At 43.3% G+C, this 24,190-nt stretch overlaps 1 protein-coding gene across 1 annotated transcript in view; it reads left to right on the top strand.

Moving 5' to 3' along the window:
* Nucleotides 1–24,190, top strand: part of Svep1 (sushi, von Willebrand factor type A, EGF and pentraxin domain containing 1) — a 179,470-nt gene that overhangs the window by 67,435 nt on the left and 87,845 nt on the right. Inside the window, exons 6-14 of the mRNA XM_006985289.4 lie at nt 1,351–1,530; nt 3,853–4,047; nt 6,131–6,249; nt 13,350–13,479; nt 15,775–15,882; nt 16,579–16,710; nt 17,796–17,990; nt 19,113–19,234; nt 23,211–23,319. Of these exons, the coding sequence (XP_006985351.1) occupies nt 1,351–1,530; nt 3,853–4,047; nt 6,131–6,249; nt 13,350–13,479; nt 15,775–15,882; nt 16,579–16,710; nt 17,796–17,990; nt 19,113–19,234; nt 23,211–23,319 (1,290 nt within the window). The remainder of the gene's footprint in view (nt 1–1,350; nt 1,531–3,852; nt 4,048–6,130; nt 6,250–13,349; nt 13,480–15,774; nt 15,883–16,578; nt 16,711–17,795; nt 17,991–19,112; nt 19,235–23,210; nt 23,320–24,190) is intronic.

Below are 24,190 nucleotides of genomic sequence, written 5' to 3'. Positions count from 1 at the left end.
ACATTCTTGCTATAAAAACCTTGCTCGTGCACGAAAGTACGCTTGGAGTCCTCACAATATTCTTGATCTCCAAACACTGTGCTGCAGATTCTTTAGGGATCGCTATGCACTCTTCTGGCCTTCAGAGCTGTCAGTATTGTCTGCAGTCCAACGGGACTTAGCTCTTCCTTATGTAGGGCCTTTTTGTTTGTTTGTTATTCAGTATCTTTCCCTAGGGAACTGGTAAAGGGGACAAACAGATGCTGCTTAGAAAGAATTTGACACGTGTACAGCTCCTGGTATCCAAGTTCTAATTACCAATACCTTGGAGTTTAAGGTTTTCCTCTTGTCTAATAGGAAGACAGTATAGATATTCCAAAGCTAGTGGAGGAACTCCACTGTCACCAGAGACTAGGGTTCCTTTGGTGTTTCTACACTGTCATCTTAAAGCACAGTACTTTTCCTATAGTGCTGGTAAATATGCAACAGTTTGCTGGCATTGTCTCTCACACGCCTCTATCTGGGAAGAGAAGAAGAGGAAAAAGGAAAGACAGAAAAGTGCTCCATTGGTTGGAAAGTCCCACTCAAATTCAGCTGTATCTCATCGGCTCTCATCAACAGCAGTGCAGTTGGGGAACTATGATTGGGCACATTATGATGCTGTGTTATGCTGGGAAGAATGGCTACCGGGTGGGTGTGGTGGTTTGAATGAAAACGGCCCTCATGGCCTTACAGGGACTGGCACCACTAGGAGGAGTGTTCTTGTTGGAGTAGGTGTGGCCTTGTTGGAGGAAGTGCGTCACTGGGGGTGGGCCTTGAGGTTTCAAATGCTCGAGTCAGGCCCAGTGTCACTCTCTTCCTGCTGCCTGCCCATCCAGATGTAGAACTCTCAGCTACCTCTGCAGTACCGTGCCTCCTGCATTCCACCATGCTTCTTACCATGATAATGGACTGAACCTCTGAACCTGTAAACTAGCCCCAGTGAAATGTTTTCCTTTATAAAAGTTGCCATGGTCATGGTGTCTCTTCGTGGCAATAAAACCCAAATTAAGTCAGTGGGCAATTCACAGGCTCTGCCGCAGCAGCTGGGAACAAGCTATTTTGTTACATAGCGGTCATCATCTATTCAGAGGTAGACTCCACACAGTCTAAATTCCCACCCATGGGCTACAGACTGTGTATTGTAATGGTGCAAGTAAGATGCAGGTTTGTAAGGACCCCACATTTCAAAAGAAATGAGTGTGTGTTATTTATCTCTTGACACTTTAAAAACAGGTAATTGTCTTGTTTATAACACAAAGCCATTATTAAAGTAACAATTTTCACTTCTGTCTGTATTTAGTAAAACGCGATTGTTGACATTTTCTATAGTGAGAACGTGCCCTCATCTCCGCCAGCCCAAACATGGCCACATCAGCTGCTCCACTGCGGAAATGTCCTACAACACTGTGTGCCTGGTCACCTGTAATGAAGGCTACAGATTAGAAGGAAGTGCAAAGCTCACCTGCCAAGGGAACAGCCAGTGGGATGGTACAGAACCCCGGTGTGTGGGTAAGTGGCCGGAAAGTGTGAGGTCTGAGCAGATCATCTGTTTGGGATTCTGTAAGGACCTGGAATTGAACACATGCTCCTGATGCATAGAAATAAACATGTACATATGAATACATGTGGAGCTGTAGATGCACTGCCAAGTACATTGTGAAATCACTCTAACCCTTCCAGCCTTTTTTCACCTCTGTCATTTCAAACACATTGTCATCAGAACCAAAAGACACTGATATCTGGGGGCTGAAGAGACGGCTTAGTGGCTAAGAGCACTGACTGCTCCCCAGGTGATCCTAGTTCAATTCCCAGCACCACGTGGAAGCTTTTGACAGTCTGTAATTCCAGCTCCAGGGGACTCGAGCCCTCTTCTGGCCTCTGCGGGCAGCAGGCATGCACATGGTGCACACACAAGCATGCGGACACAATGCCGCATATAAAATAATGTCCACCATAAACCTGCAACTACCAAGGAGAAACAAAATAGACAGTTTTATGGAAACTGGGGGAAAAAGAAGGATATGTGATCATTCATTATTATTCAGTATCAGCCTTAATAATGAATCACAAGACTAGAGATACTGATATTCAGTCTCATTGTGATTGGTGGATTACTAAAAAGTAAAATTAATCCACCCAAAATACTGAGAGTTCATCTAAGCCATAAGAACAGCGAGTAAGCAGCTTGTATTCGTCCTATGAGAACTGGGCCAGATGGTGAAAATCACATTCAAAAGACTGGTTGAAGTGTGCTGGGGTTGTAGTTCAGTCAGAGTGCTTACCTAGCATGCACCTCCCTCACCTTGTAAAGATGAACATTGTAGCATACACCTATAATCCTAAAAACTTGGGAAGCAGAGGCAGGAGAATTAGAAGTTTAAGGTCATCCTTGATTATATAGCAAATCCAAGAACTACCCAGGATATTTGAGTCACTGTTTCAAAAGACAAAACAAATAAAAATTCCAAAATAGCTACATGAAATACGTAAGAAAAAATTTAAAGAAATGGAGTGAAACTTGTTTGAAACAAACGAGAAGATGCTTCTGAAAAGCAAAAGGGGCATCTTATGAATAGATACAATTTTATCAAAATGTTGTTTTCTCCAAATATATATGCATACATAAAACGCAGCCTCATTTCATAGCCTAAATGGAATTTTTCTTTTGTTCTTCCTTTTTAAATTAGAGAGTGGTTCCAAGGTTTTTCTAGAAGATTGGACAGTCTAAGATAAGCTTGAAAAAGAAGAGCAACAGGAAAAGAGGACAGAAGCTGTAACCAGTGGCCCCTTAGAATCCCTGCTACAATAAATTAATACATGCCCATGTATACATTCACACATGAAGTCCTAGCCTGGATTTACCACTTCCGTCTACAGTCTAATTCATCTGCCTGCTATTTTTTTTTTCTGTGCTAAAGATAGGATAAAGCGTCAAAGAAGTATGAAGGGCCAAAGCCCCAGTTGTAACACAGTTGTCCGCAGGGGTAAAGATTTTTCTAAAATATACTCACTTAAAGACGGAACCCACTGATGGCAGAAGTGTGGGTGAGCCAGCCCCAATGTTATGAGCATGCAAGAGCTGTCCCCATCACTCATCTGTCATGTGGTGGGATGGGCAGGGAAGAAATGCCCAGCCCCATCAATGTTCAAAGCAGGTGGAAGAGCTGGCCCTGAGGTCTTAAGAGTGGGAGAGCTGTCCCTGCCCCTCATCAGAAGCAGCACTCAGGGAAGTAGCCCCTACAACCTCACCTAGGCAACACAGTAGAGCTGGCTCTAAAGGTGTAGGTGTGGGAGAAACAACCCCAGGACATGAAAGCCAGAGAACTGGCCCTGCCCCTTGCTCATCACTACAAGGGGTGAACTAGCCAGGGCAATGCTGGAGAGCTCACCCTGGTGGTGAGGACAGGGGAGAGCTGGCAGGCTGATCAACCCTGCAACTACCCAGGTCCAGAACCAGGGCTATGAGTTGGCCCACCCCAACATCCACCCCATCTGTGATCTGCTGGAGCATGGGGGCGGGGGTGGGGTTATACTATGGATCCAGGGCTGCAGGATCTCCATGACACAGGGCAGCAACAGAATGTCCAGGAAGGATCCCGGTGAGGGCCCAGTGTCAATGGTGGATGGTGTAGCAGAGACCAGGGGTCTTGAACCGGACGCTTTGTGATAAACACCTGCATGTAAAAATGTATGGATAAAGGGCTTTACTCAGTGACTTGCTGTGTCACACCACAGTTTCCATGATGAGGTTTTTCCCTTTCTTCCATTTTTCCCCTTTTTTCTCTTCAATTTTAGGCATGCAAATAACCTGCTGTCATTTCTCTGAAACAGAACGCCATTGTGCCACCTTCCAGAAGCCCAAAGGTGTCCTCATATCTCCACCTAGCTGTGGCAAGCAGCCAGCCAAGCCTGGGATGATCTGCCAGCTAAGCTGCCGCCAGGGATACGTTTTATCTGGGGTCAGAGAAGTGAGATGCGCAACATCTGGGAAGTGGAGTGCCAAAGTTCAGACAGCTGTGTGTAAAGGTAGGTGCCTGCATGGGGCAGGAGAAAAACCAAATCCCTGGGCATGGCATGTTAGTGTTGGGTAGGGATGCCCCTCTAGGGGTTAGGCTGCAAGTCCATGAGAAAACGGCAGGTTAAAAACCATGTAAGAACTAGGAAGGTTTCTGGTTCAAAAAGTGAATTTATAAAAATCCAGTTGGGAGAGAATGACAGAGAAAATAGGAAAATGAAGACAGTGTTAGAGCTGAGATCAGCTGAGAGTTTCCATGGAGAGATGGAAATCTGTGTCTACTGCATATACAGCAGACGAGCCTGAACTGGCTTCAAGGAATAAGAGCCACACGCACTTTGAAGATTGCATCTTGTTACATTATCATTTGCCCGACAGCAAGAGCAACCTGTGGTAGAAATAAAAAACAAGAAAGAATCCTAAGAAGTAAAAATAGTGTGGAGATAGAGTCCTCCGAAATATAAATGTGTGTGTGTGTGCGTGCGTGCGTGCGTGCGTGCGTGCGTGTGTGTGAGTGTGTGTGTGTGTGTCTTCCAGAAGATAAGGAGAAAGTATAAAAATAAGGACTGGAGTGGATATTATTGAAATATCACTAATTTGAAGTATCAAACCGAGAATTCCTTTGAAATAAACAAGTAATAAGAAACCTGAACATCCCAACTGGTCAACCCAAAGAGGCTGAAGTTGGGAGATGTGAATGAGATCAAGGAACGCTATGCCTGTGTCATGAAGAGAGGCAGAAGCTGAGGGAAAGGGTGAATTTTCTTTCCATCCTTCCTACTATAGAAAAATCTCCCTGAAATGTCTGGGTCTTTAGCCTCAAACAGCGCTTGAGCCTTGGGCTAACAAACTTCCTCTGCTGGAAATGTCTAAGTTGCAGAATGAGGAAAACTTAAATTTCCAGAGAAAGAGAAACTGTACCAAAGAACATTGAGTCTCTGATTCACATTACAGAAAGAAAAGCAACCATGCCTCAGGAGATGGGAAGAAGTAAATATAAACAAATTTCACATCCCGCCAAGCTATTGCTTAACTGTGAATGAAAACTGCAATACCTTTTGTTTTCAGATTACCAGTGTGCAGCTGTGCACTTCATAGGGGAAATATAAATGGAATAGAATTCCAGAGAAGCAATAAAATGAGACACAGTATAGGCAATTCATATGTATCTATCTGGGAAATTAGCAGCCCTCTTTTAACATGGTTTAGAAATAAAAGATGTATTCTAACCCCTAACAAGAATTTGACTTCAAGCCACTACAGTTTGACTGTATAATGTCAGCAGACTTAACTCAGCATGCAGCATTTGTAGTGTGTAAAGCTTTCCTCTGTAAAAAGAATCATTAGCTTTAATTTGCTGTTTGTTTGATGGTACATTCCAGGACTGCTAATTAATTCTGATTGATAGCCCCATTTTCAAAGTTTAGTTTCTGTCCTAGTCAGCTTTCATTTTCTCCCATTTATTTCTCTGTTTCATTAAAAAGAAAAAATATTGATCAAGTCCCTACTGTATGCCAGGCACTAAATAAAACAGCAGGGTGAGAAATACTTTCTTCCTCCAAATAAAAGGGGGGAAACTTCTGTTTCACAATGGCATGCCTGGTTTTCTGGTTGGGAGGAGGAGAGGCTCTGAGGACTCTGGGAGTGAGCGTGCCAAGTGCTTCGGGAGAGCCAGGGGCAGCCTTTGAGGAGGACGAAGGGATCTGCAGCTGCTCTTGAGGTATGGATGAAGAGGGCATTAAGGCAGGCCAAGAAAAGAACCCGGGCAAAGGCCCAAGCACAGGGCCAACTGCAGAGTTCTGTGGGCTAACAGCAGTCCCATGTGGAGCGTGAGTTCCCAACAGTGGAATGTGAAGGCAGGCCACATGGCTGGGCCAGTCCAGGAAGGGGTTCCTAAGCCACACAAGATAAACTATGCAAAGTAAAGTAGTTGTGTGGTCCTAATCAATTAAAAACTGATAAAAATTGATAAATTGTTAAAAAAAATTATAATGTATTCATATAACCAGATTTTTACCACCTTTTAAAAATAATTTAGAAGTACATGCCAGGTTGTTTAATTGAGTTGTGTTTTCTTTTGGGGTGGCGGGTCAGACGTGGAGGCTCCACAAATCAGCTGTCCAAATGACATCGAGGCTAAGACTGGGGAGCAGCAAGACTCTGCTAACATCACCTGGCAAATCCCAACAGCTCAAGACAACTCTGGTGAAAAGGTAAGGTTGGCATAAACATTCCCATCCCTTCTGAACGATTTGTAAATAAAACTACACATGCGCGCAATGTGGAAATTTTACTATACTCTAATGACATACGGTACTGGTTCTCTATTTCACCCTAAATATCAGTGCCTCATCTGAGAGAGCAACCAGCATTGAGTTTTTAAATAGAAACATCAGATTAAAAATTGGACAGAAACTTTTCATTTCATGAGTTTGTCGTATTGTTCTTTCCACTAAGACCCATCATTGATAATTCTTCACTCCTTGGGTAGTTCTGAAAAAAATCTAAGAAAAGAAATGTGGAATCAGCCTTGATTCCTAGTCATGAATGTATTTTTTAAATGATGGACCCCAAGGGATGGCAGATTGGCCAAGCTGAAGGACGGGCTGTCCGCATTTCTTAGTGTTCCTAAATCCAGCCTTCCTCGGTATTTTACCCTTCTGCGTGCTCTCGCTGGCTACAGATGATCAACCATCAGCTGCTAGGAAGAGCTTCATTGAGGAATTAGGAATGCAGTTTCCTGTTACAGCTACACTGTGTCCAGATGTGTGCAGATATCGGTCAACAGCGTTTTGCTTTCACAGCTGCATGTAAATATATGGAAGCTCTTCCAGGCAGGACACATTGAGGGTGGGAAGCAAAACAATAATAGTTGTTCAGATAATTGTGTTGAATATATTTACATTCAAAGTAGCTTTTAAAATTCTGATGTAGAACTAAACGTAAGGAGGTGTCCTCAGGCACGACGGGACACCTTTCCATTAAACATACAAATATGGGCCATCTTCACCAATACCAAGCGGAAAGGGGTGCACTTTAGAATCTGATGAGGTAGTGCAGTAAGTGTAGCACCTGTGTGTACACAGATGCAGAAATCGTATATCCATTGGTCTCTGAGAAAAGTCAGCACAGCCAGCATCAACAGGAAGCAGGAAGCGTATCTTCCTTTCCCCTGCCTGCTCTTAGGCAGAGTCTCAAAGGCTGTACCAATACATCACTGTCTTTCATTCCCCATTGCCAAGAGAGTCAAGAATGTGTTCTTCAATGTGACTTCTGTTTTTCTCAGTAATGTCTCGCACACTTGTAACCAACTCATGCAGTTGAGGATAAATCACTTCCAGTGCCCGACCCTTGACTCCCAACCAAGTCATTATCACCCTGTCAGATAATTCAACAAAAGCTAGCTGGAGCTGGGCGGTGGTGGCGCACGCCTTTAATCCCAGCACTCGGGAGGCAGAGGCAGGCGGATCTCTGTGAGTTCGAGGCCAGCCTGGTCTACAAAGCGAGTTCCAGGAAAGGCGCAAAGCTACACAGAGAAACCCTGTCTCGAAGAAAAAAAAAAAGCTAGCTGGAAGACTATGAAGAATTTCCTGTGATAGCATGTATCCAGGGATGTGTGGTCCTTTTAGGAAAGTTCTGTATGTAGGAGAGAGTGGATCTGGGGAAGCAGGATGTTGCCCAAAAGCAATTCTTGTCCTGGTTCATAGGATCCTGTGCTCCCCATAGGCCCTGAAAATCAAATATGCTGCCGAAGAATCTGTAGCTTGTTAGGTCAATCCTCGTGTTCAGAAATTCAGACATTGCAGAAAAGCCTCCTGCCTCTAAAGGAGGCTTGTCGGCAGTAAGGTGGCACAGTGGACATTTAGTCTCAATGTTGTCATCATACAGACTGTATGTGATGACACCAAAGTGACGTGATTACATTTAGCCTGGATGAGTCAGGATAATCTTCTAATTTGATGATTCTTAATTCAGTCACATCCCCTAAATGCCTTTTGCCATTTAAAGTAACTTTACAAGTTCCAGAGGGGACGTGGATGTCTTCTGGGGACTGTTTTGGGCCTACCACATGGAGAAGAACTGAAATGTGCCTAAAAAGGGGAAATAGAAATAGAACGTGACCCATTTGTGGAAGGAGAAATTGAATACACAAGGAAAAGCTATTGTGCGTGGCTCGTGGTCAGAAAATGTTCAGACTCAAAGCACAGACAGAGAGATGCTGGAAGTCTGAGGAGAGAGAGGAGGAGAGTGCCAACCAGAGAAATACAATAGGATTACTGGCCAGTGGACAGGGCTGGTTTGAGACTGGTGATTATTATAGCAAGATTAACCTGCACAGTTACGTTAATACCTTCAGAAGCAGTAGGATTTGGGGGACAGACACAAGGGGCAGGTGAGGTGGTTTTTCTGCAGCAATATAGAACAGTGGAGAGAGAGAGAGGCAAGGCAGTTCCAGAAGAACTTACAGTAACAACGCAAAACACAGTATGATCTCAAGGCAGGTAAAAAATGGAACAAACGAGGTTTCTGTGAGGACCCTTTCTAGACTGTTGCCTTTCTCTTTGGTTAGGACGGTTTTTAAAAGGGAGGTTTATTGGTGGGGAAAATGATGCTAAATTGCAGATACAATGTGACCCAAACTATAATTGTATGACTCACCTTGAACAAACTCAACTGGGACAGACACCAATAGAAAATAACTGTTTTTCCCCAGTCACGGGTTTGGTTATTTGGGATATAAAAACAACTTCTTTCTATAATTAAAATCCACTTTCAAGGATTAAAAAGAAGAATCTCACTATCTAAATAAGAATTTGAATTTTATATGCACTTCAAAGCTTTATCCTGCTATTGCCCAGAGCTGACCCAAGGGACTGGAGAGTCAGCTCTGTGGATGCCTTTTTATTTATTCTCTACCTCTTACCCCTGCTTGGGCTTCCCTAGAGCCAGAGTTGGTACAATCAGCAGAATCATGTCCACCCCAACAATGCCATTGTCCTCCAGCACCAGAGATGCTTCATTATACGGCAAAGAGATCCTACAGTCATTGTTAGACAATAGATTTGGAGGTAGGAAGACTCCCTTTTATTGTCTAAGTGAGCCCTGCTTGATTACCACATCCCTTAAGAAAGAAGCACCAGTTCCAGTTCTGAGAAAGATGTTCTGATGGAAGCAGATCTAGAAGACGTGGAGTGAGAAGCACTCTGTCAGCTTCACTGGCTTTAGAAGCTGGAGGAAGCCTCCATTCTGGAAGTCCATTCTGGAAGCCTCTATGCTAGAGAAGCAAAGAACCAGATTCAGCTCTGCTGATACCTTGATTTCAGCCTTCTATGAGCCGTTAGCATCTTGACCCTTGAGACTGTGGTGATAAGTGTGTGCTGTCTGAAGCTGCTGAGTCTGCAGGACTGTGTTTGGCAATAGACAACCGTTGAGCAGGGAGCGATTGTGAAGACAGGTTCGCTCTCCCCTTGGACTAATGCTGCGGTCATCTCAATGTCTGAGCTACTCAGAGACATTAGCATGCACTTACTGCCTCTTTTATCCCTCCCATACACAACTTCTGCAGGAGACCTTGCAGGGGTGCCCTCGCTCTGCCCGTACAGTTCCTGAACATAGCACTGTGCTCTCGCAGAATGACTTCTGCCCAGTCAGCTGCCCAGAACGGCAACGGCTCAATCAGTTCTGTTCCCCTTAGCCTTCTATGACTTCACCTTGCCAAAAATAGGAGCCAAGGCTAACTCATGATTAGCATCTGTATCAGTTACTTTTCTATTGCTGATAAAGCACCATGATTTAAAAGCAATTTATGGGGGGAAATAGCTTATCTGGGGCTTATAATTCCAGAGGGCTAAGAGTCCATTATGGTAGGGAGGCATGGCAATATGCTGCAGGTATGGCAGAAGCTGATTGGTCACATCCTCAACCACAAACAGGAAGCAGAGAGTGACTTGGAAGGAGGGTAAGGCTATGGACTCTCAAACCCACCCCCCAGTGATGTACTTCCTCCAAAAAGTCTACACCACCTCCCCAAACAGCAGCTGGGAATCAAGCGTTTAAATCTCTGAGCTTATGGGAACATTTCTCCTTTTAACCACCACCACATCCTTCCTCCCTCACCACTCACATTGATCAGCCAAGCCTCCTGCCTGCAACATTCACCAGAGGAAGAGCAGGCACCTGTCTATATTCATGTATGTCCCTAAACTCCAAGAGATGGCAGTCAGTCTCACCAAACACACACTGCATTAGAGAGAATATATGGGTTTCTACTGCCCAGCAAGCTTCCATCTATCAGTGGAGTGCAGAATCATGTAGGTGGAAGTTTCTGTCCTGCCAGCAACTCCCAAATACTCAGCAGCTACTTCCCAAGTAATTGACTTGGGGGCTTAATATTACTTATAAATGCTTGGCTGATAGCTCAGGCTTATTACTAGCTAGCTCTTGCATCTTAAATTAATCCATTTCTGATAATCTATGTATTGCCACACATCCGAGAAGTTACCAGTCTGCTGGCATGTTGCTCCTTGGGTGCCTGGCTAGTGTCTCTCAGGCTCTGTTCTTCTCCTGTATCACTGCTTGGATTTCCTGCCTGCCTCTATCCTGCCTTGCCATAGGCCAAAGCAGCTTTATTTATTAACCAATGGGAGCAACACATATTCACAGCATACAGAAAGATATCCCATATTAGAATTCCATACAGCTCAGTCTGCACTACTCGGGTGTTCTGTGCTATATTGCCTGAAACAGCCACTTCATTGGAGGCAGACACTCTTCCTATGGACAAAAACAGAAGTTTTCAGAACTCTACCCCAGTGAGCACTCCTGTTTCCACAGAATCGCTCTGCTCCTGTGAGCTGCTGGGAGTTCTGGGACCTGTTTGGCAACTTGAGTCGCAGCCTCCTGCCAATCCGTCTGTCCGCAGGGGCTCTCTTGTAGAACGTGGCATTATCTGGACTCTGTAGTCCTCTGTTCTGGGACTTTAGCTGTGCTCATAGACAGGGGAAATATACAATCTGTTAAATAACATTCTTAAAATACTTAGAAACCCATAATTATTTAATTCCCAATAGGGAAAAAGAATCAAATTACTGGTTGAGCCTCTTGCAAGCAAAATAATCAAATGTATTAGCTCATCTTTTTAGCCATTTAAGGTTTTGTTGGTATATAATGTACAAGTCTTATTCTAATTCATTATTGGTTAATTATTAGTTTTTCACATTATGTATATTCCCTTCCCCAAATTACAGCTTTTCGTGTTTGTTTCATAGCCACAGCTATGAGCCCTTTTTTGAATAAGTCCACGGTCATGAGGTTGTGGGGTTTGCAGCTAGTCCTTTAATAGCAGGGGACCAGGACTTTTCTTATTTGTGAGGGGTTTAAGGTTCATCTTTTGCTTGGTATGTTTAAAATTCTTTCCTTAAGAAAAGTGTATGCGTGCGTGTGTGCTGTGCACGTGTGTGTGTGTGTGTGTGTGTGTGTGTGCGCGCGCGCGCGCGCGCGCGCACACGCGCGCGCAGCGAGCTTGTAGGACTTCCACATGTCCCAGAGCTCTCTTATTCCAAACCAGCATTTAATGATAAAGAGAATTTGGTAGGAGGTGCTATGCCTCCACTTCTAGATGGCCTTTTCTCCCTGAGTCTTGTGGACATGTTTCACTATGCACGAAATTGTCTGAGATTTTCTTAGGTACTGGTTGTTCTGTCTTGACTTTTGCCTCGTACATCAAGAGTCCTTTTCATAATATCTGCAGCCACACCTTCAGTTTCTTCAGCTCAGGGTTTTCTTCTGTGTTTTTAGAGTATTTTCCTCCTCTAACCATTCTGTTTTCTTTTTCAAGAATGTCCTTTTTCTGTAAAGATGTGAACATTAACATCTATTTACCCCCAAATATGGCACCAATGAGAGACAATGCTACTTGTCTGGCTTGGTGAATGAGTTTATTGGGTTTCAGTGACTCACAGGCAGCTCTGTAACCAGAAAGCCTCCCCCAGCCTGACTGACCACTCACAAAATCTGCCTCCCTAGAGGTCACTGCCCAGCTTGCAGCTGTCTCCACTGCAGCATGTTCACCCCAGAAATTGTTGTCTTGTTTCATGACCTACTGGGTTTAATCAGCTCCCCTCACCCACCTGTGGGTCTGGGTGTTGGGGGATCCATTGGAGAATGAGCAACTCTCCAGTGACTATAGCACTGAAGACAATGAGTCCCTGTCTCCTAGCAACCCTCAACTGGCATTCACTCCCATGGGAGGGCCATTCCCATGAGCCTCTCCCCGACCTGTGACTGAATGTTGACCATCTGAGTCTCTTAATGGTTAAAAATAAAAGAGTACCATCAAGTACATACAAATGCTTATCACATCACTTCGTAAAGGGCTCTCTAAGCTTATTTAAAAAAAATTTTAAATCTAATGGAAAATAAATATATTTTAGTATATTAGTATTTTTCCTCATACATCATTTAGCTTCTTAACCTAACAATAAATATCAAACTCAGAAAGTACTTTAAACTTATCTACGGTTATAACATTTATTATGTAACAAGCTAATATAATTTTGATTACATCACAATTGTCCAGTGGATAAAGAATGGAAACATGAAAATGTCATCTTTGCTGAAGAGAAGCTGGGCCTGGGATGTAGAACAGTGTCGGACAGCTTTGCCTGGCATGTATGAAACCCCAGTTTTGATCCACAGTACCACACAAACACTCTAAAATAAAAACATGGATAAAACAAGGGCCTGCGCCATACTTCTCACTTTACATGGTTGAAGATATTTAACACAGACCTGAGAACGCTGACACTAACATCACACCCCAGACAGTGGGAATGCAAGTTGTTACCATAGTTAGGAAAGAAATTTTTATTACTCATCAATAAAATATTGATAGTCTGAAGTCAGGTCTATACGTGAAGAGATATTATAAGAAAATTGCAAAAAATATGTTTAAATTGGAGTATAAAACTGTTTACAGAAGTAAAATTAGGAGCCAAATTAAGAGTTTTTGATCATATTTTCCTGAAAGAAATCATATTTTGTACAGAACATGAAGGGGACGTGTAAAAGGCATCTTAAGATCACTCAAGAGTATAAAAATGTTCTACTGTATTGTGCTTAAAATATAAGGAACAATATGTGTGCCACCTCTATCAACTGTGGAAAGAGCAGTCTAAAAAATATACCACAAGGATGGGCTTCGACCCTCCTTTTCTCTTTACGGAATACTGTATCACCTTTCCTTTGCTGATAATATGTAACTCAGAAGAAGATAAATGTGCTACCGACATGATCAAATCTTTGTCCCCATAAGGTGTCAATCCACGTCCATCCGGCCTTTACCCCACCTTACCTCTTCCCAATTGGAGAAGTGGCCATTACCTACACAGCAACGGACCCATCCGGTAACCAAGCCAGCTGCACTTTCTACGTTAAGGTCATCGGTGAGTCCTCTCCAAATCATATGGGTGCTTTACAAAAAATAACCCTTGTATTCATCAGTGTCCTCTGCCCAGGTTCTTCCTCCTGGACTTGAAACCCTTCAGGACCCGTTCTCACTGAAGCCCTACATATCCCGTCTACTTCTTGCCAGATGAGCACTTTGGAAAGTTCCAGATGGCTGCTACCTCTCTCTTCTTACTTGACATTTATTCTCAAAGTCATTCAAGCCTAGACTCTTTATGCCTTTTGACTGTATTGTTGCCAAAGTCACCAACAATCTCTGTTGTGACTCTTACCTGCTGTTCCTATGATCGCCTCTGAGACCTGTGACTGGATGTTGAACATCTGAGTCTCTTAGTTGTTAAAAAAAAAAAAAAAAAGTACTGTCAAATACCTACAAATGTTTATGAAATCACTTCATAAAAGGCTCTCTAAGCTTATTTGGATTTTTAAAAATCTACTAGAAAACAAATATGTTTTACTATATAAGTGCTCTTACTCTTGTATCATTTAACGTTTTAACCTAACAACAAATATCAAACTTGAAAAAATACTTTAAACTTGTCAAAGTATATATGTTTATTATATAACATGCTATTATACATCTTTCTCTGAAAGAAATTATACTTTGTACGGAACCTGATGGAGGCCTTGAAAAGCCATCCTGAGTTGACTTGGTACGGTGTTCTCAAAGAGCACTGACCTGCCAGGAGCATGTCTCCTTTCTTTGCTTTATTTTGCTCCCGGCTTTGAGTGCCTGCTGGGGGCCAGGTGCTGTGCTGCTCAGTGGAGACTTGAGTGTGAACCAAAGCGACTCCATCGCTCATTTGCAGAGTTAGCAATCTAAAAGCACCAAGCCCAAGTTACTATACTCATGAAATGGCAGGTGAGCGAGAAAGACAGAAATTGAGCATTTACTTAAAAAACACAGGTTAAAAGAGAAATACATACATTCTCAGGGTACAGCTCATTTGATTTCAGAATGTGTTTTCATGCACAGACACAAAAGTCTTGGCCTTGGTGCTATGACTACAACTTATTAACTTAATGACCTCAGGTAAGTTCCATAAGTTTGTCTGGCCAATGTCCTCACACAAAAAAAAATTAGAGTAGTAGTTTATACTCTCTCCTTCAGACTTCAAAGGTGTGTAATTAAGAACACTTTGAACATGTAAAATCTATAATCAGATTGAAATTCCTTCTTGTGCAATTTCTTTACTGTCATATGTATATTTATATATAAATATATATATAATTTCATATAAAATTTTAAAACATGGCTTCCCATCCTACCTCAAAGCCATCTATTCCAGGTACACTTCTGTTGTTGGGATAAAACACCCTGATCAAAAGCAATTGAGAAAAGAAAAGGCCTTGTTTGGACTATTATTGCAGGTTATAGTTGATCACTGAGAGGGAAATTGAGGCAGGAACACACAGCAGCTAGTTACATCACCTCTACAGTTAAGAGCAGAGAGATTTGAATGCACCCATGCTGCCTGCCTGCTCGCTAATGCTCTGCTAGCTTTCTTCGCTCTTACAGAATTCAGGACCCCTATCTAGGGAATGATACCACCTACAGTTAGGGAGAGTCTTCCCATCTCGACAACCAGAACAGTCTTACACAGGCATGCCCACAGACCGACATGGTCCCTCAACTGAGACCCCTCTCTGTGATGATTCTAGGTTGTGTCAAGTTGACAGTTAAAACTCGCCAGCATGCCACCCTCCAATCTGAATTCTAATGCTCAGTCAGGTCATCAAACTTGAAGGTCACAGCCCGTGCCTCCAATCAGGTTTGGCCACTCATCCTTAATAAGCCAATTAAAGGAGTCAGATCAACACTGGAAATTAAAAAAAAAAATGAATTCATTGTGGCTACATTGGAAAACGGGATAAAGAGATCCAGCAAACCCCCAAGTCTGTCTCTGGGGCCCTGAAGTGCGATTTGAGTCTAAATGATGGTCCAAGGACGTGACCATCTAAGCAGTCCACCTCAAAAAGTGGCCCCACCCACCACTCACCCATCACTGTATGGGCTTCAGTCTCATCCTGTAAGATGTCTAACAAGTTGTTAGAGCTTTGTGAAATCTCCTTCTGGGAGACAAGCTCTCTCTGGCTAGTGCCTTCCCCTTCTCCCAGCAGATTACCTGGGAACATTTGGGGTCCGTTGTTTCAATTGTCTGACAGCCTGGGAGGCACAAGAGTCTCCCTGGAATATCCTCATGTCTGCCAGGCTGCTTACAGTTATTTTAAAGAGCAGTCATGACTTCTTTGTCTGATCCCATGTTCTGCAGATGTGGAACCGCCTGTCATAGATTGGTGCCGATCTCCACCTCCCATCCAGGTCTTAGAGAAGGAGCATGCAGCCAGCTGGGATGAGCCTCAGTTCTCAGACAACTCTGGTGAGGATGCGCAGACCTTGTTGTCAGCTGGGTAACACTGGTTAGGTTTTACTCTTAAAAGAATAAGCAACAGCTAAGAAGAATGAGAAATAGCACCAAATGGTGTGTTTTAATACTCATATAATTTAATATTAGCATCTTTCTTAGCCATTGGGTTTTCTCTTTATTCAATACTCACTGGGAATATAGTAAACTTTTGCTAGGTTTTAAACTTGCAGGTTTTAATGTGTTTATTAAATTGAGTCTATGATGTCCTAGGATATAAAATAAAATGAGTTCCTATTGGCATCCCCAGTCACATTCTGTGTATTCACATTCACTCCCAAACATCAGCTGAATAAATTACAACAGGTCATAGGAAGGTGGGGGGAAACCCAAGGGAATGTAACTGAAGTTCACTTAAAAAACTTTCCCTAAAACAACAAAGAAAGTCGGTCAGTTTCTTAAACCACCAATATTCTAACAGATCAAATCAAAGATACTTCTGTTTATCAAAATTGCTAAAGTTAATAGGATTTTTGAGTCTATTATTTCTCTGGTCCAGCCTAAATATTGATCTCTTATCCTCTAGTGGTAGACAAATCATGCTCATGGCTCGGCAACTTTGCACACATAGAAAATGAAAGCCCATCCAATGAAAGGCCATAACTGCAGAGTGATGCAACTCAGAAATCACACCCTTTCTTCCCTCCATAGGGGCTGAATTGGTCATTACCAGAAGTCACACACAAGGAGATCTCTTTCCTCATGGGGAAACTGTAGTGTGGTATACAGCCACTGACCCCTCAGGCAACAACAGAACCTGTGACATCCACATTGTCATCAAAGGTACTCTCTCCACCAGACCCTCCCCCAGCCTAGCTGACATGTGCTATGTGTGATCACTGCAGTCCTCTCTGGGGGGCAGGGGGAGATGGAGTGCTGAGTTTTCCAGTTGAAATGCTGACAGATTGTAAATTCCCAGTTGACACCCTTGAGCTTGTGCCAGATCTTCTGAAGGGTAGCCTTTAATTCCTGTGTTTAACTAGAGCATCCTAGAGGAAAAGGACCAGTTACAAAGGGATTTCCTGAGTTGCCTTAGACGATATGGGCTGGAGAGCCTAACCATGATTTCTGCACACTGGTGATACAGAGAACCCAGTCATTACTCAGTCCAAGAAATTGGAAGCCAGAAGGGTGTATCCTCCATCCTCATGATGCAATGATGAAGCTCCTTGGAGAGTCACTGGGAAACCAAAAGGCTGAAAGAACCTGGGTGTGTCCAGGAGAGACAGCAGCTCCATGAGATGCACTTGTTCAGGAAGAATGAGCACTCCTGCTGGCTTTCTCTTCCTCTCTTTCATCCCACCCCATCTCCCAGCCTATTGATGGAGCTGCCACATTCAGGGCAAGTCCTTCCCCTGGTGGTGACTCTCCCACTTGCCAATCATCTCTGGAAACTCCTTCACTGACCCCTCCCCAGAGGGTTACTAATCGTGTAGGCATCACTCAACCCAGTTAAGTTCCTAGTCACAGTTCACCATCACAACTGCGCTTTTATGAACCTTTTCCCCGGATACTGCAAAGAGTTGCTTTAAAGACCCCAAAACTGTCTTTGCCACATAATGCTATCCGGGTTTCATTTTTATGCAAGCAGTTATGGCAGACACCGTAGTGGAAGGTCAGATACATGTTTACTTTCTTATAAAATGTGCAGGACCCCTCATTGCATCTTGTTACAACTTTTCAACATCTGCCCACAATACAAGGAACCAGAAGGTACTCAGCACTGTTCTCCCAGACTGAAGCCCCTTGGGAAAATGTTTCTAGGGAGAGCAGGAGGCAAGAGGAGTCCTCTGCTTAGCTCAGCATTAATTCTTGGACTATGTTGCTCCAAAACTATAATTGAATAATACAGTGTTATTTTGGCACAGGTTCTCCCTGTGAGGTGCCCTTCACCCCTATAAATGGGGACTTTATCTGTGCCCAGGATAGTGCTGGAGTTAACTGTACCCTGAGCTGCCGGGAGGGCTATGATTTCACAGAAGGGTCTACTGAGAAGTATTACTGTGCTTTTGAAGACGGTATCTGGAGACCACCCTATTCTACTGAATGGCCGGACTGTGCTAGTAAGTTCCAATTATCACCTATTCAAGTGTACCGTGATGTGCCTTTCTGCACATCACACAGAAAATGTGCCTTATAATGAGAATTAGTGGCAATGTGTATGGTTTAATATATTAGCCACCAGAGTCTGGCTAGAGATTGGATTACTATAGAAAGGCAAAACTATCTTGACCTCATGATTTACCAAAAAAAAAACTTGAAGAAGTGTGTGACCATGGAATTCTCAGACTGGAAGCATGAATCTGAAGTTTTTTAATGAAAGAACTTATGTAACTGAATATCCAATATAGGTGATATAATACAGTAGATTGTGTGGTGTCTTTAGATTTAACTTAGATTCAGAGCTGCTAATTCTAAGTGTGGGGGTGGGTGGAATGTGGGGGAGTTGTGGGGGGATGGATGGTACTGGGTGGGATTCAAACCCCTGGGTCACCACATCCTAGACTCTAGCAGCCCACGATGCAAGCTTTTGCTACAAGAGCAACATTGCCTCTGTGGAAATTATACTTTCAAAGATTGTGACTACACATAATAGCTAAAAGTTTTTAATGTCTGTTAGTTGAAAATGCAAACACATCATAAAAACTTATATAAATTTAAACAACTTTGATGTCATCAAGATCAAAGGATCTCTTATTCTCCACAGTGCTCCTTTTCTCACAGGACTGGAGGTTACAGAACATGAGATCAAAGCACACTCATCCTGGCAAAGGAGCCAGGGCCACCGGGCTGTGGTTTACTATGGCCGGTGGATGCCTGGAAACATTCACTGCCACCTCGCCCTAAGAAAACAATCTTATAAATAATGTCAGAATCAAAAGAGGAAACTTTAAAATACTTTTTAAGTTAGCATGCAAAACATAAGCCCTCACTGTGGAATTACCATACACACGTCACGGTCATTTGTGGAATTTGTCCTTCTAGGATTCAGGTTTGGAGTTTCAGTTTGTTCACAGAAAGCTAGATCTCTGCGCTGGGGATATAACTCGGTGAGAGACATTTACCTAGCACACGAAAAAGAAAGGAAGGGAGGGGAGGAGAGGGGAAGGGAAGGGAAGAGAGGGAAATTAAATTTGTCTTGGAAATTCTACCCAACTGAAGCTGTTTCCCCTAAACTTTTCTAGTAAAACGTTTTGCAAACCACGGGTTCAAGTCCTTCGAGATGCTATACAAAACCACTCGCTGTGACGACATGGATCTGCTTAAGAAGTTCTCCGAAGCCTTTGAAACTACCCTGGGGAAGATGGTATGTCACCAGGAGGCCTGGGCTGTGTGGGGGACACTTAGGACACCCCTACGGCTGTCTTAACTTCTCTGGGTCAACTGAAATTCCTACTCCTGAATGTGTCCCTCTTGGGGGTCCAAATTTGTATTTAGAATTACTTATTGAGTTTAGACTTCTGAATTCAGTTTGCCTTAATATGTTGAGTTTTGAAATGCAATGAACTAGAAAGTTTTAAAAAAAAAAGGTGTAGGGTCTTTGTGGTTTAAAAAATAATTGTCTTATTATTTCAAGTATGACAGAAATGCCCAAAATTATGTTATATTATTTTATGAAAAGAACTAATTGAACATTTAAAAATATTCTTTTTTGTTGTTGCATTTTGGTTTTGCTTTGGGGGTTTGAGAGGGGTCTCATGTAGCCCACCCTGGCCTCTAACTCACTATGTAGCTAAGGATGGCCTTGAACTGCTGGTCCTCATGCCTCTAACCTCCCTAGTGATGGGAATACACTTCAAAGTGGTTCTCAAGCTGTGGGTCACAACCCCTCTGGGGTTGAACAACCCTTTCAAAAGGGTCACCTAAGACCATCTTCATATCAGATATTTATATTGTGATTCATAACAGTAGAAAAGTAGTTACGAAGTAGCAATGAAAATAATGTTATGGTTGGGGGGTCACTACAACATGAGAAACTACATTAAAGCATTAGGAAGGTTGGGAACCACTGGATTACAGGCATGTACCACCACACCCAGTATGTGTTACCGGGGCATTGTATCCAGGGCTTCATGCATGTGAGGCCAGCTCTCTGCCACCTGAGCTACATCCCCATCCAAAAGGATTTTCTATTTTATGCATTTTAGGTCTCCAGACAACCGTGCAATGCATTTAACTGAAGGCAGGAAACATGCTTTTGTCTGCCAGAATGGGTGGAGATTTGTTGATTTGCTAATAAACATTTTAAAGTGCTGCTTGTGAAATGCCAAATGTTGTTATAAAGATGTCCAATGTATTAACTGGCATATACTTAATAAGCTCTTGTTTTAAAATGTTTTGCTTAAGTTAAGTTGGTAGAGCCAAATTCCCAAAAGGAAAATCATAGTCATCATTGCCAGCAGAGGGAAGACTGTGTTCATCTGGTCATTGTAAGTACAGGTCTAAACTCTAAAGGACAAAGATAGTATTACATAGTATTACTCGATGACCCTGACTCAAACTAATGAACTAGTCCTCCAATAATAAATAGGATTCACATTGAAAACTATGTGAAAGTGACCTTCATTTGTACTAGTGGCTTTCTTTTGTCTAAAATAAACTGCAGTAGGTTAAAATTGGCAAAAAATTGTTCAGAATGTGATATTAAATGTACATTCATTTAATCAATATTTACTCAGTATCTATGTTCTATGGAATAAAGTGGGCCAAGCCTTATGCACTCATAGACTTCACATCGTAGTGAACAGAGAAACAATAAACCGATTACAAGGGAAATATACAGCATGCGGGGTGGTAAGTGCTGCAGAATAAAATAATTCAGAACGTAGGAAACCTCACCAGCAAGTGTCCTGTTTGAAAAAGGGATTGAAGGGATAAGACAAGGGGCTTCATGCAAAAGAAAGAGCAAGCACAAAGGCCCCGAGGCAGGAATGTCTTTGGGAATTTAAACCACTATAGAGTTGAAAATGGCAAGAGGAGGTGGGGGGTGGTGGGGGTGGAATGAGCTAGGATAGGAGATGCTCCAAGAGTTCATGTGGGGCAGAGAAAGTGGGAGTGAGAAGGAAAAATCGGACTGTGGAGAGCCATGGAAACTCCTGTAAGACAATCCCTGTACTCCGAGATGGACATAGACCGGTTTTCTCATGACCTGGACCAGTAGGAGATGCAGAGGGCAGGAGCACGTAAGGCGATCTCACAGGAAACTAAAGCAGGAATGGGAGGGTGGCTTGGGCGGTGGTAACAGCTGTGAGAAGGAAGTGCGTTTGGGGACGTTTACAGACTGTTGGTCTAGCTGATGGATTGGGTGTAGATTAGGGAGGAAGAGAACAGACAGGAAGCTGAACACAGCTGCAGGCTGTGGGCTCCCATAGGGGCCGGAAGTGGGGGAAAGAACCTTCACTGACTTGGATTTTACTTGTGGGGCAAAAATGACCACCAGTGCACAGGAATGGGGAGGATGGGTATGAAGAGAGGAGAGAGAAGTGTAGGGCATTTTTAGGTGACCTTAATTGACCTTGAGTGAAATGTGACAGGATTGGCAAAAGCAGGGGCTGTAGATCCTCTCAAGCCATCGTGAAAAAGGGGGGACAGGTGAGAAAGGGGGATGGGTGAGAAAGGAAGTGACCACTTCAACCTGTTTAAGGTTCTCTAGCCACAGAGTGGGAAGGTATCCAGGTGAATGGGCATTCCACAGGAAGGGGTTGTTTCATGGCGATGGGATCTAAGACAGATGAAGGAAGGTGGGAAGGGCTGAGGGAGAGAGAACGAAAACTTCACACATTACAAACTCCAAGGAGGCCACAGAATTGCTGAAGAGGGTGGAGTCGCTGGTGGTGACGTAAGGTGAACACAGGAGTGAAGACATCGATAACTGGAGGACAAGCGAGCAGAGGAAGAGGAAGCTAAGGGGACGGAAGGTCAGCCAGGAACAGGGTGACCGAGTAGGAAATGTTCATGACGTGACTGCTACGAAGGACAGTGAGGGTGGAGGTGACAACTTGTGAGGCTTTGAGAAGGCAACAGGGGAGCAGGATGATCTGGAAACAGAAGGAAAGTATGGGGCCATGGGGGCGATAGTTCTGGGTTTGTGATGATTCCAGAATCGTTTTCTGAAAAATAGTCCAGGAATCGGAAAAGTTGTGTTTCATTTGGAGGAAAGGTGAAGAGAACAGAGAGAGAATAGGACTCTAGCAAGTTTTCTCTTACTGACTGTGTTCCAGAACACAAAGGAGAGCTGGGGAACTAGAGGAGGGTGAGACATGACCTAAGAAAAGGGAGCTGTCCTAGCCAGGGCTTTTGTGATTTCGATGAGACACTGTGACCAAGAGCAAGTGGGGAGAAAGGGCTTATTTGGCTTACACTTCCACCTCGCTGTTCATCATCAAAGGAAGTCAGGACAGGAACTCAAACAGGGCAGGATCCTGGAGGCAGGAGCTGAGGCAGAGGCCATGGAGGGGTGCTGCTTATTGGCTTGCTCCTCAGGGCTTTGCTCAGTCTGCTTTCTTACAGAACCCAGGACCACCAACAATGGGCTGGGCCCTCCTCCATCAATCACTAATTAAGCAAACGCTTAAATAAATAAATAAATAATAGAAAATGCTCTATCTTTTCTTTTTAAAACAGCTGGATCTTATGAGGGCGTTTTATTAATTGTCTTAATTTAATTAATTCCCTCCTTTCAGGTGACTCTAGCCTGTGTCAAGATGACATAAGATTAGCCAGCACAGGGGTTAGAAAGTCTGTACTGTGGTAGTCTCAGGTCAGAGAGATCCCAGGAGTCCTGTGCTTCCTCTGGTGGGTGACATAGGTGGAGATTAAAAAAATAGGAGTTTAATCCTCGTGGCCTGAGACTGTGAGAGGCTGTAGGTGAGAGAGAGGGGGGAGAGGGGATGGTGGGAAAGAAGAAAAAAGAGAGTGAGAGAAAGGACTTTTCATAGCATGTAGAGTTCTGGAAACATGCAGGACCCTCCCTCTCCTCCTACTGATAGGAATGTGAGGTCCAGGGGAGCCAAAGGCTGGTCCCTCTCCTCCTGCTGATGGGGATGTGAGGTCCAGGGTAGCCAAGGGCTCATCCCTCTCCTCCTGCTGATGGGGATGTGAGGTCCAGGGTAGCCAAGGGCTGGTCCCTCTCCTCCTGCTGATGGGGATGTGAGGTCCAGGGTAGCCAAGGGCTCATCCCTCTCCTCCTGCTGATGGGGATGTGAGGTCCAGGGAAGCTAAGGGCTCACCAGAAGCACACAGGGTGTGGTTTCCATGCTCTTCCTCTCCGTCTTCATTTGCAGGTCCCATCTTTTTGTAGTGATGCCGATGACATTGACTGCAGACTGGAGGACCTGACCAAGAAATACTGCATTGAATATAATTATGACTATGAAAACGGCTTTGCAATTGGTAATGGCATTCTTTGGCGGTGGTGGTTTGCAGATGGATCAGCAAAATGGAATTACTCCATGAGAGTGGTGGAAAACAGAAGAAGAAAATATGCTTTTATTAATTTATTCATCACGTATTTTAGAATGGCTATATGATCTGATCATGTGATAATTTACTATGGATAACTTAAATTTTGGTATGAAATAAGTCACTTTAAAATATTAGCCAAAGCACTTCAGGATAAAGGCCACAGTGTGATGGCAATTTAAAAAGTGACCTATATTAGACTATAATAACAGTCGGAAGGTATTTAAGCAGTAATTTTTATATGGTGTTCGATTGGCCTCGCAAGTAAGCCATTGATTCAAAATAGCTATACATAGGAAATAGCCATATTTCTCACCCAGGTTATAAAATGCAGTTATTAAAATCTAATATCTCAGTCTAGGCAAAATTTCGAGTGTTTTTCCAAGTAGACTGAAATTTTTCTATCAAAGATTTTCTAAGTATGGTAAACCAATTTTCCATAATGGCTACATCACAGTTGTGGGAAACTATGAAACTAAAATCACAAAAATATCGACCCCAGCTTTTTAAATACATACAAACACAGACAAATCTTTGGAGACAGTTTACCTAAGTGACAGGCTCACAATCACAACTACTGTGCAAGGACATAACTAAGCGTCAGTGTGGCCAGAGCAACATGTGTATCACTTAATTAGTTGACACACTGGGTTTTGTAATGAGTCAGATATTAAACCAAGTGGTGCATATAAATTGTTCCATCTTATTACAGACAAAGCCACGAAGTCAGGCTCATTATCTCCATCTATTAATGAAGGAATCTGAGTTCAGAAAGATGAAAGCAATTTGGCCGAGGTTATAC

This window comes from Peromyscus maniculatus, chromosome 2, assembly GCF_049852395.1.
Source record: "Peromyscus maniculatus bairdii isolate BWxNUB_F1_BW_parent chromosome 2, HU_Pman_BW_mat_3.1, whole genome shotgun sequence".
Taxonomy (NCBI): Eukaryota; Metazoa; Chordata; class Mammalia; order Rodentia; family Cricetidae; genus Peromyscus; species Peromyscus maniculatus.
The sequence above is the reverse complement of the archived record's forward strand: the minus strand, read 5'-3'. Positions and strand labels throughout refer to the sequence as shown.